At 38.3% G+C, this 12,101-nt stretch overlaps 2 protein-coding genes across 11 annotated transcripts in view; one reads left to right on the forward strand and one right to left on the reverse strand.

Annotated features, from left to right (window-relative positions):
- Nucleotides 1-559: 559 nt before the first annotated feature.
- On the reverse strand, nucleotides 560-8,119 carry CCDC59 (coiled-coil domain containing 59). Of its 2 annotated transcripts, none has more exons than XM_088801023.1 (4): nucleotides 7,775-8,119; nucleotides 6,492-6,804; nucleotides 3,937-4,017; nucleotides 560-1,601 (listed from the first exon to the last, which is right to left on the reverse strand). In XM_088801023.1, the coding sequence occupies exons 1-4, from the start codon at nucleotides 7,980-7,982 to the stop codon at nucleotides 1,520-1,522; spliced, it is 684 nt and encodes a 227-aa protein (XP_088657149.1). In that variant the 5' UTR covers nucleotides 7,983-8,119; the 3' UTR covers nucleotides 560-1,519. The 2 variants fall into 2 exon arrangements, with proteins under 2 accessions (XP_088657149.1, XP_074181449.2); XM_074325348.2 differs by having other exon boundaries at nucleotides 3,937-4,036.
- Nucleotides 8,111-12,101, forward strand: part of METTL25 (methyltransferase like 25) — a 120,864-nt gene continuing 116,873 nt past the window's right edge. For 7 of the 9 annotated variants that reach the window (XR_016022407.1, XM_088801011.1, XM_088801012.1 and 4 more), the window contains exon 1: nucleotides 8,111-8,459. Coding sequence is in view for 8 of the 9 variants with exons in the window: in XM_088801011.1 (XP_088657137.1) it covers nucleotides 8,111-8,459 (349 nt within the window). In the remaining variant the exon portion in view is untranslated. The remainder of the gene's footprint in view (nucleotides 8,460-12,101) is intronic. The other 2 variants (XM_074325341.2, XM_019754137.3) reach the window with 1 other exon arrangement.

Here is a 12,101-nt window from a genome sequence, read left to right on the forward strand (position 1 = left end):
GATCACTTCATAGCATATGGAATACAATCAGTAATGTGGTAATAACTGTGTATAGTGCCAGGTGGGTACTGTTGAATAACTATGGTGTACACCTGAAACTAATATAATATTGTATGTTAGCTATATTTTAATCAAAATCTTAAAAACAATAAATCCTTAACCTGGACCTTGCATATACAGAAACTACTCAAGAAAAAGTTGCTAAAATGAACTTAACTAATATTTACTCTCAAAAGGATTAGATAGCTTCCCACGTTTTGTCCTACGCTGAGTGTCTAGAAGCAAAAGAAAGCATAGGCAAAATCATTATAAATGAATTGAAATATTTTACTGTTTTATCATGGACTGTCTTCACCAACATAGAAAAATGTAGCTTTTCTGAACTGCTTACTTTAAATACAATATAACGTATTGTAAATTTCTAAGCACTGTTCATTGCAATAAAAACTGCCTTTCTTTAGTAAGTTGCTTCCTCAGCATCTCCTAACGCACTTCTAAATATGGAGTGGTCATTAGAGTGCAAGGTCCCCCTTAAACCTTAATGCAATTTCAGGCTGTATCTTTTATCATTTTAAATTTTATTATGCAGTATTTCACAAATATCATTGTACAGTCCTTTTGTTTATAATGATAGTCAAGCCTTTCTCATTTTGCAGATTGCAAGGAGGCAGAAGGAGCAGTATTCCAGTACTTTCTCTTGGCTCACAAGAGTACCAACAGAAACACCACCAGTAATATTCCAGTGACAATGTTATTACACAACAACAGGATCTGGAAAGCTTAATCCTTGCTGTGCCACTGCTGGGTTCCCATCATCATCCACAAAGTCTTACAGGAACAAGCCAGGTACTTCCACTTTTGGAATGTTTATAATTACCAGGCTTTCTGAGTTTTTATACAAACTCTGCTTTGTGAAGACCACGTAGTTACAGTGGGGGCAGAAGGTAGTTTCAGCACCCATGTATCCTCCTCTCAGGTTTCATGAAAGCCCACCCCACTGTAACATGTGCTTAATTGAAAATAAATAAATTTAAAAGTCCAACGAGAGTCTTTGCCTCCTTCATCAAGATGAATTTTAAAACCATAATAGTTGATTACTATATTGAAAAACTGCATTGAAACACTTCATTGAAAGCTTGAATTTTATATGATACAAAACTATCAAATGCTTGAACCTGTCATCCAGCTGGAAGGTTCTTTCAGTTCCTCAGACCACCCTTCCTTTCAGAAGCAAATAAATAAGAAACAAATATGCAGAACATATATAGAAAATTTTCTTTTATGAGAACAAAAATATCTGGACACTTTATATTTAGTATAGCTCAGCAATCCAGTTTACGTTGACAAATTTAGTTAATTGGTAGGAAGTACATTACATATACAAAAGATCTCAATAGACAGAGATATTTTAACTCTTGATTAAGGACAAAATGTCTAATTTAATTTTTTTCTTGTATTTTTTTAAGAAGATACTCCATTTGTAAATTCAAGTTTGGTTGGCCTTTTTTAGTCTTTTTGCTCAATATTTTAAACACTTCCATCTTCTTCTTTTTGTAGAGTCTTTGAGCTTCTTCTCTCTCTTGTTTTCTCCTCTCAAATTCCTGAAATTATTAACATTTGTCACTTTGACTACATAGTAACTTTGACTACATAGTAACAAACAGTAGATACAGTTCAGAAATTGTGTTGAAATAGGTATCACCATGCAAACACCTTAGGTTGATTTCTTATATTTTCAAAACGTTCAGTGTTATCCATTACTAAAGTATTCTACTCTCATTGCCTTTGCACTAAAATACATGTTAAAACATAAAGTTATTAAACAATTTTAATTACTTGTATGCAAATAAAATTATAGCAAAGAAGAAAGAAGGCATATTTACGAAATGACTTCATCATTTAACTAGACCCATTGAAGAATTAGAAGGGATTTTAAAGTTTATCTAGTACATGTAACACTAAAATCTTTACTTCCGTAATATCTGGTATTCTTTTTAACTTGCCACCTGACAGATTTAATTCAAGACGAATTTTTGACTACATATTATATATGTGCAAAACACTGTGCTAGGTATTACGATTTTTAACCATTTAAGAATTATCATGCTCATCTGATTTGCTAAGAGAAAGACAAGTTCACAATTCAAAGTTACGTAGTGTATAGAACCGAGAAGCACTACTTGAGATGTACTACACTACTTTTACTAAATCAAACATAAAAGTTAAATAAAAAGTTCTTAAGTAATGTAATATGTGTACTGTTTTTCAATTCCCCCTGTAACACATATAGCCTCCAAATGATACAACCTTAAATTTGTATGGTGACATGTAATTAACAAAGTACTTTCACATACAACACAGTGCATACATTCCATTCTTTCAAACTTTTATGCTGTTTTTATCTTCATTACAGACGAAGAGCTGATGCTCAGTGATATCAAAAGTGACTCGCTCAAGATCCCAAATAACTGCTATAGCTGAGTCTCATATCCAGATACTGTGAATTCAAGTCTGCGCAATTCTCCATGATGATACACCCTATCACTTAAACTTATGTTCACATAAGGTAGAGTACTTCATTTATTTTAACAAGCACACAAAGATCTGGAACTTATTTGTAAATTTAGGTATATGGAGTCTAATGTATCCCCATGGAGTCTAATGTATCCCTGTGGAACTTCACTAAACAAAGTGAAAAAAAAAATGTAAATAGTCTTACCATCAATTATGGGTCTTTATTTAATTAATGTTTTTAATTTTGATTTCTCATGGGTAATGACGCTGGTTATTAACATTTAAAATCTAAAAAACTGCCTATTTTCATGATTAAAAAGTCATAGCATTTATGCATATAAAGGAAATTTTAGACATTACATGCTTTACAGTATAATGGTCCTTACTATACTTCACCTGGTTTACTATTTCCAACGGTGGCAGATATCAGAGAGTTGGTTAGAAAAAAGCAGAAAGTAACAAGCTATGAACCAAAGGTCCACTATTTCCATGGAGAAATGGTTCTGCTTCATCCTACCTAGTTTGACACCAGTTTAAGAATAATCATAAAATTCTTTGATGTGAAACTTCCAGAAATTTCCAGATTTTTTAATTTTAGCTTTCTTGAAGTATAATTGACAAATAAAATTGTAAAAGACATCTAAAGTGTACATCATGATTTTAAGTTTCATATTTTTGCATCTTGTTTAAGAAACCTCAAATTCTAAAGCTAAAACAAAAAAATTATGTCAGTGCCATTTTGGGATATGTTTGATTGATGCACTATCCTTTTTAAAGTCATAGATTAAAAAAGCTTCAATACAAAAACTAGAAGTTAACCACAGATTAAACAAAATGATAATTTTGTTGAAGTGGTGGATAATTTTTTTTACTCATTTGAAAAGTCTGTTTTAATTTTGGGTTTCTGAATGATAACCGAGAGTGGTAACGTTTTGCTAAGTTAATCTAGTAGGCTGTTTAATTGGCAAGACCAACTCTTTATAGTAAAGAAATATTTTACTCACACCCCTGCCCCTGGTTTTTGCTTACTTCAATGTGAAATATGAAAATCATATATATTTTTCTTAGGTTACTGGTTCTCAATTTTCATTACATAAGAATCTCTTGAGGTACTTGTTAAAAGAACAAGTTCCTGGACCAGACTCTTGGTAACCATTATCCCAGAAGCTTGTAATATTAACCTATGAGCAGTATCTTTAAAGTTCTATTCTTGACCTACTACTGTCACCTACTCATCGTAATATAAACAATCAAGGAATTTGAGTATGTTGAAATTCTCCAACTCTGCTCATACCACTTATTTATTCAACAAATATGCCCTCAACAGAGAGCAGACTGTGTCCCCCACACTAAGAAGCACAGCTTACATACACATTTGGGATAAATAGGAAAAACGAATCTAAATATTCTTAAAGATCTTACTTGTTTCTTAGCAGCACGTTTAGCTTGCACCTGTTCATATTCTTCTTGTGCTTTTTGATTTGATGTTTTCTTTTTATTTTTCTTTGGAATAGTAATGGAACTTTGTAAGATAAATGAAAACAAGTAAGTCACAAGGATTAAAAACTATAACCAAAATTATGACAGTTACAGAATATATAGTACTTGTATAAGTAAAATCTCACTAATACAAATTAGTAGAGGGGGAAAGAGAGCAGGGAGAAAAAGAAGACATTAATTTATTATAAAATATACAAATAACATATTAAAAATATATTACAGTTTTCAAGATATAGATTAAAAGGTGGTAAACGGAGACTCTTCGAGAAATATTTCAACCAGGGGAAAAAACAAAGATTTGAAAGATCCTATAATGTTAAAATAAATTTTTAAAAACAAAAACAGGAAACTAGTATATGAATGGCAGAAATGACAGACTGAAAAAGGCATTCAACTGAAGGACATTAGGGAAGTTATGGGTATACATGAACTTTAATGCCAAAGTTCTTGTTGATTTCTTCTTTATTCCATTTCATCAACTTGGTTATAAATGCCCACACCTCCACTTAGAACGGTTCTATCGTGAAGTAGTTCTCCTCTCTATGAAGCTGTCCCAGCCTACTGTGGCAAATTCAACCACTTAGGCCCAGATTCCATCTATTTCCTCAGGATATCTGATTCATTGATAATCTTCGTTTTTCCTGTCTCTCAACTTTTCACTGCACCAATTCATAACCACACTATAACATTTCAGTAGCTGCCTTCTTAAAGTAAACAAATGCATAAATTACCCATCACCAAACTCTGTATCCTCTTCTTACCACCAATCTCCCATTCACCATCCTTTCATAGTCAAGTATCTAGAAAGACAGTCACTTCACATTTACTCCGTAACTCTGCAATCTGATTGCTGCTCAACATTCCAATCAAACTACCCATCAAGACAGTAACGACCTTCTAGCCAAACATGATGATCAAGTCAACGGGAACTTTTCAGTCTTATCTAGTTGACCATTCGCTACTTTTGAAAATTCCATCCCCTTCGTTTTGATGACCTGCTTCTCTCCTGATTGTTTCTAACTGCTCTTTCTCAGTGTGCCATGCTAGAGCCTCTTTCCCTTTCTTACTCCAGGATTTTCTCCAAGTGTGTCTCTCTTTGGTCTCCATATTCTTCTTGGGCAGTCATACCCATCACCGTGGCTTTGGATGCTCCATGTAAGGCTAAACACTTAATTAGGCTTCTCTATCGAAAATCTCCTCTCCAAGGTCACTAAGGATAGCCTAGACCACAAATTCAAAGACCTGTTCAGTGCTGAATTTCTTGTATTTTATAGTATTTGAGAGTTGACCAATGCCTACTTTGCACAATTGTCCTCTACTGACATAGCCGTCATTGTATTCTCCTCTTTCTCTAACTAAGGCAGTTCTGTTTAACTTCTTCAACATGTCCCTGCTTTCACCTCAAACATAAGCAATCTTTAAAATATGCTTTTTACCTAAGAAGGTAAGAATCTTGTCATGACTAAATCCTCTTCACTTCATTCATCACTGGAAATGATTCATACCTACATTTCTAGTGCTAATCTTCTGTCTGAGCTTTATACCCACTATTCAGTAATAATGAAAAAATGGAATTTTCAGTGTCTCTGTCTTTATCCCCATCTATACTTTTTCCTGGGGTCCTACTTCCTATTACGTTTAGCCCAAATAACTCACAATTTTAAAAGATGGAATTTTAGTGAAGTAAAACATTATGATCCCACATAACACCTGGCTTCTCTGAAAGTTTAGATTTTAGTGTGGTTTTTTAACTTGGGATATGAGCAGAGAAAGCTTTATAAGTTAGCATTTATAAGACCAGTGTTACGGAGCTATGCCATTTTTTTATTTATTAATACTAAATCCATGCCCTCTGAAAAAAGAATCTAGATTAGTAGTAGGGGCAGCAGTACTTAACACTCATATAGCACTTCCCATGTACCATATACTTAAAGTACATTATAATAAATGAACTCATTTAGTCTTCACAATGTCACGATAGATCAGGGACACCACAGAGTCTGTGAATAATCCATTCTTGAGATGTATAAAATGGCAACTCTGAATTACATACTTATTATCATTTGCATTTTAGAGAAAAGGACATTGGGCACCAACATGTTAAGTCCAGCTCCAGAGTCCATCCATGCTGTTAACCACTACACCATACCTCTCAAAAATTATTTTTTTTTTTAAAAATGTATTAGTAATAGACATTAACTACGGTCCAAGTAAGTTAAATATACTTGAGAAGCTGAAATCTAAAACCCAGATCTTTTAATTCCCATTCCACTGCCTCTTCAATTAAGCTAAACTAGCATAATTAAGTCATTAATAAAAAAATAAAGCTTTCATGAAAATATTTTCACTGAATTCACTGTGACTTTTAAAATGCCTTAAATAAGAAAATTCCAATTTCTACATAAATTATCCTACAGTCTCTCTCATAAAACTACTTACATTTAAAACAAAGGATTTCAAAAGAAGACAATACATACTTTACCCTTTCTTCTTTATACTGTTCCTCTGGCTGAGGCTGGTCAATGCTACAATGTTCTTCAGACAAAGCCTGGTCAATGTTACATTCTTCTGGCAAATCCTGATTAACTTGTTCTTCTGACAAAGGCTGGTCAGCTTTTCTAAGTTGCTTCCTGAGTCTTTCTTCTTCAGCTAAATAGAGGTGTTTCAGATGATCAGGGTATCGATCTCTGAATTGGGATTCCTGTGTCGTTTGAGCCTTCTTTTCCCTCCACAGCAATTTCTTGTAATTTTGCTGTATCTTCAATTTTCTTCGAAATGCAAATCCTTGCCCTACATTGAAGAATATCAATCATTATTACTTTCTCGGAAAATAAGTTGCATGAAAAACGTAGCTGTTAATTTTAAATGAAAACTTTCTATCATCACATTCAGATACTAAAAGTACTTTGTTTTGCTTTAAAAGGTTGTTTCATAAAACAAATTTAAACTAATGGAATGAATAGTACATTGGTTCTATGCAAAAAGGCCAAACACTAGTCCTGCAGATTTTCAAGTAGAATTTCAAATTAGGAAAACTGACTAGGGTGTTACACAACTCCAGTTTATTGTACTTAGAAATCAAGACAAATTCCTTAATTCATCTAAAACACTTAATCTAGGTCTTCAATAAATACTTAAGGAAAAAGACACACATCTCACTACTACTTTATCTTAGAGAAACTACTATACGATTAATTTTTGAAAGTAACTCAACACGAACGAGGGAAGATGGTGTATGACTTCCTGAAAAGCAAGCGATTATCAGAAGATTGACCTTATTTAAGATTTATACATTCCAAATGAGATCTGAGGGAATTTACAGACATCAAGACAAGATGACAAACACAAACTAAGGCGAAGTAAAGAAAATCAGAAAGAGAAGACTGGCGAGTTCTGGAGTATCTGTAATCAGCAAGGGTACCGGGCAGCAGGTTTCGGGCCCTGTCCTCGCTATCCTTTTCCTTAATACATGCACAAATGCATAGACATAATACACACAGAAGTGGACCCTTCGATGTTCTCTGCTTACGGTTTCATTGAGAAATGCAGAGGAACAGTTCTGACAAAGAATGGGGATAAGCTGGGAAGACGTTTACATACAGAGTTAGCAACACTTCCCATCCAGAGCTCAGAGACACCCATGACTTCCTCTGCCCCAACCAGGGCCGATCTGGTTCCTAAGTCCTACGTCCCTGCTTTGGTGGGTCGCGTGTTCTGAGACTTCACAGCCCTGAGGACGGGTAAAACGCTGCCTTCCTACCCTCGCGAACGCTCCCCATGAAGGCCTGCGGATGGTTACGTCGCCACGTCCTGTGTTTCGCATTCTTATTTTTCAATCCGACCGGAAAAATTCCTTCACCAGGCGTTCCGTAACTGCCTGTCCGCCACCTCGCTGCTGGTCTCACCGGCGCCATGGCACACCAACCGCGTCGCCAGAAAACCACATCGGACGCCGTCAAACACGTCATCAGGCAGAAGCAATCGATCGCCAGAGCGTCAGTCAGGGCTCTACTTATCAGGCCTGTGCAACTTTTAAAGGAACCTTCTCGCTTCACGGCCACGTTTGCGCCACCTACAGCGCGGGAGGGTGAGCGTCATGGCGGCTTCTTGCCCGCTCCCAGTGACCCAGGACCTGTCCACGATACGTGCCAAGTTGCAGGGGCTGGTGCGATTCCTGCGCGAAGCCCTGTCCATTTCCAATGCACATACGGTGGACTTCTACACGGAGTCCGTGTGGGAGCAACTAATCGACGTGCCTCCGGAGACAGTACTGGCAGTGCTAAAGAAATCCACGGAGGAGGCGGAGGCCCGGCCCTCGGAGGCGCGACCCCTGGTGGAAGCCGAGAGAGCATCAGGTGAATGGCGGTGGGAGGGGCGGACAGGAAGGCGGAGAGAAGGTCCCACCCAGCGAAGCGCGCTTTCTAGTGGACCCGGAGCGGAAGCTGGTGAGCGGCGGGGCGGGCCTGGGTGGGGCGGGGCGGGCCTGGGTGGGGCGGGGCGGGCCTGGGTGGGGCGGGGCGGGCCTGGGTGGGGCGGGGCGGGCCTGGGCGGGGCTCGCGAGCGAGTTTCGGAGGGAAGCCGAGGCTGAGGAGTGGGGCGCGGCGGACGCTCTTTCCGCATCTCTCCGTCGTCCCTGGGTGCTTTTGTATTTCCACAATTTAAACAGAGCTAGAAACAAGGCTGGGCGTTCATTCATTTAGTAATTCCGCAGCCATTTCTGACAGGGAGGAAATAAGGGGAACGCTGTTCTCACAGTGCTTATAGAGGCCATGTGGAAACACGGGAGAAGGGAAACCAACACTTTGCGAAATACGTCAAGTTAATTCCAGGTGATGATAATGGCCAAGAAGAAAATAAAACGAGGCCAGTGTGATAGCGATTGTGCGAGGAGGCTGTTTTCAGTAAGGTGGTCCGTAGCACGAGGTGGGGCCAGCCTGCCGTGAGCCGCGGGAAGGGTGTTCGGGCCCCGCGCACCCCGCAGCCCCTGAGGCAGGAAAGGGCGGAGCTGGCTGAGGTGCGGGGCGGAGGCCTGAGTGGCTGGAGCCGGGCGCGGAGCAGCGGCAGGTGAGGTCAGGGAGGTAGGCGGGCCCGGATCACACAGAGCTGTCTTTAACTTTGAAAGAATAGTGGGTTTTAAATGTCATGGTCAACTTTGGAGCTATTTAGTCATGACCTCTGAAAAGATAACTCATAGTTCTTTGAAGACTATTTGGGCGAAAGCGGAGAGGCCAGTTAAAAGACCGTTTCATTAGTACAAGGCAGCACTTTTATACCGTGGACTAGAATAGCAGCAGTGAGGATCTGGAATATTGACTAGTTCATTTGAAAACGGTTTTTACAGTATCTGCCATGTACTGTTAATTTTTGTGGGCTCTGGGGTTTCTTACCCTCAAGAAACTTAGATTCAACCAAGGCTAGTATATTTTGGAAGTAAAATGTGAGGACACCAGTCTCCTGGGTGTTCTCCTGCTTGGCTTCCAGATGTTCCCAACCTTGCCTTTGTTAGTGAACCTTATTCATGGAGCGTTCTCTGAATGCAGAACACCCCTAGAGGGGCCTCCTATGATGGGACTTTGTAAATATTGGTTTCCTTAAAGTCTGTTTATTGTTGAAAAGTTAGGCACCTTTTTAGTTTGTTCTCCTAATACCCAGTACTTATGATAATATCCAACTTAAAACTCCAAAAGGGTAGAGACCATGTCTTTTCTGTAAACAGATATATTCCCAGCACCTAGTAAAATATCTGTAATGCATTAAATGCTCAGAGTATTTGTTGAATGAATGAATGACTCATGGTAGCTTCCCAAAAAAGAAAAGAAACTACATTTAAATATAAAGCCCAAGACTTTCATATGGGTTGAGCTTTGTCTTCAAGCAATGGAAGAATTAGATTGTCTTACATATTCTAATAGGATTAATGAACATTTGTTATTTACTCTGCAGCCTGCTGTTTGTTTGTTTTTTGGCTATTATCTCTTTTAATCATTCCGTCAGCCTTGCAAGTTGGCTTCTACTTTTCTCAGATTATGGAATTGCAACTTGAGGAGTTATATTTGCCAGGGGCACAGCTTTGAATGGAGTCTCAAACCTGGGTCATCTGACCCCCTAGTCTGAGGTCTTCATCACCATGATAAATGTCTACTCTGAATTATTTAGGAATGAATTCCAAAGGCCATCATTATCACAACCAACATTTTTATGACACTAATACATTTCTTCTTAATTTTTTGTTTTGTTTTTATTGTTTCCCCTTCAAGAATGTAAGAATTGTTTTGTTCACTGCTGCATCCTAGTGCCAAGAACAATATCTGATCAGTATAGGTGGTTAATAAATAGTTGACCAAAGTGAATGAATGAGTGACTCCACTTATTTAGGCTGGGAAGAGAATACTAATGGCTTTTGGGAAAACCTTACAACTTATTTTGTGTTCAACAACAATGGAATCCAGGTTCGATTGTTTACCTTTGAAATGTCTTTGGCCCTGCAGATCTTTTTATACAAAATATTTAATTTTATAAATGACCAGCTGCCTATAGTGTTAGAAAGAATGGATTTTTATAATTTATGCTTGTAAGGAATATTAATTTTTGATTATGTAAGAATTATTTGAAAATGGCCATTTTCTCCATCACTATGTACAGTCCATTGTTTGTGCCAGAGAAGAGCGTTAGAATCCTTCCACTGGCTTTGTATCTTATTAAAGAATTGTCAGCTACTATGTACAGTATAATTTAGTAGTTACATTTTTAGATTTTTGAGTCAGGTAGGGTTCAAATTCCAGTTCTACCACTTACCAGCTGTGTCACCTTGGGGACGTTCATTCATTCAGCAGTTACCAAGTGTCTACTATGTGCCAGCACTTTTTTAGGACCACGGGAAATAGCAGTAAAGAAAACAAACAAAAATTCCTACCTTCCTTTTGCTTGCGTTCTAGAGGGAGAGTTCGCAAAAACAAAAAAGTGCCACAGAGAAAAACTTAAGTAGAAAAGGAAGGAGTAGATAAGGGGAAGTACAGGAGGAAAGTATGTTTGCAATTTTAAATAGGTTGTTCCAGCAAGACCTCATGGAGATGACACTGGAAAAAAAAACACACACACAAAAAAAAACCCTAAATAAGGAGAAAAACAGATCCTGAAGTGATCTGGAGGGAGAGCATTCCAGGTAGTGAGAGCAGGGAGTTCAGAGACCCTGAGGTGTTTGCTTGTACCGTGTGTTTCAGGAGCAGCAAGGAGACTGGAACAGGTTTCCAGCAGGGACTCACAAGGAATATGGTGATCTGCTGGTTCTGTATGAGGAGTTACAAATAAAGACAGTTCCCAGAGCCGCACTGAGTTAATGCACAGTGTACGGAGTACACTAACAGATGTTTGGCACAATCGTGTGGTGTTTTACGAGACCAAGTTGTTTCTGAAAATCTTCAGTGTAGCTATTTTAATGGATTGCTCTTGCCAGGTGATCTTCTGGCCTGGTCGAGTCCTGAAAGTTTCTTTTCTTCTGTTCAAGTAAAAAGACCTACAGAGAAAAAAAAAAAAAAAATCTTAATTATCCAAAATAAAAAGGAAAGATGTTGAAAATAACGATGTTTCAAGGGCATAAATTGTGGGTGTTACGGATTGAATTCTCTCTCTCCAAAATTCATGTTGAAGCTCTAATGCCCATTGTGACTGTATCTGGAGATGAAGCCTTTAAGGAGATGATTAGTGTTTCATGAGGTTATAAGGGTCAGGCCCTACTCCAGTAGGAAGAGGAAGAAAATAGGAGGTCACACACTGAGGGAAACTATGTGAGAATACAGTGAGAAGGCAGCCAAGGAGAGGCTTCACCAGAAATCAACTCACCTTGACCTTGGACTTCCAGCTGCCAGGACTGTGAGAAAATATATTAGTTGTTTAAGCCATCCAGTGTGTAGCATTTGTTATAGCAGCCTAAGCAGGCTATTACGTGGGTCTTGCAGACAGACTACCTGGATTCAAGTCCTGGCTCCACTACTTACGTATTAGCTTTGTTAACTCAGGCTTCAACTCTGTGCCTCAGTTCCTCATGGGTAAAGTAGAGGCAATACGTAGAAAGGGTTAAGACTAATGCC

This window comes from Rhinolophus sinicus, chromosome 1 (assembly GCF_057876585.1).
Source record: "Rhinolophus sinicus isolate RSI-liver-muscle chromosome 1, RSI-T2T, whole genome shotgun sequence".
NCBI classification, from domain to species: Eukaryota; Metazoa; Chordata; class Mammalia; order Chiroptera; family Rhinolophidae; genus Rhinolophus; species Rhinolophus sinicus.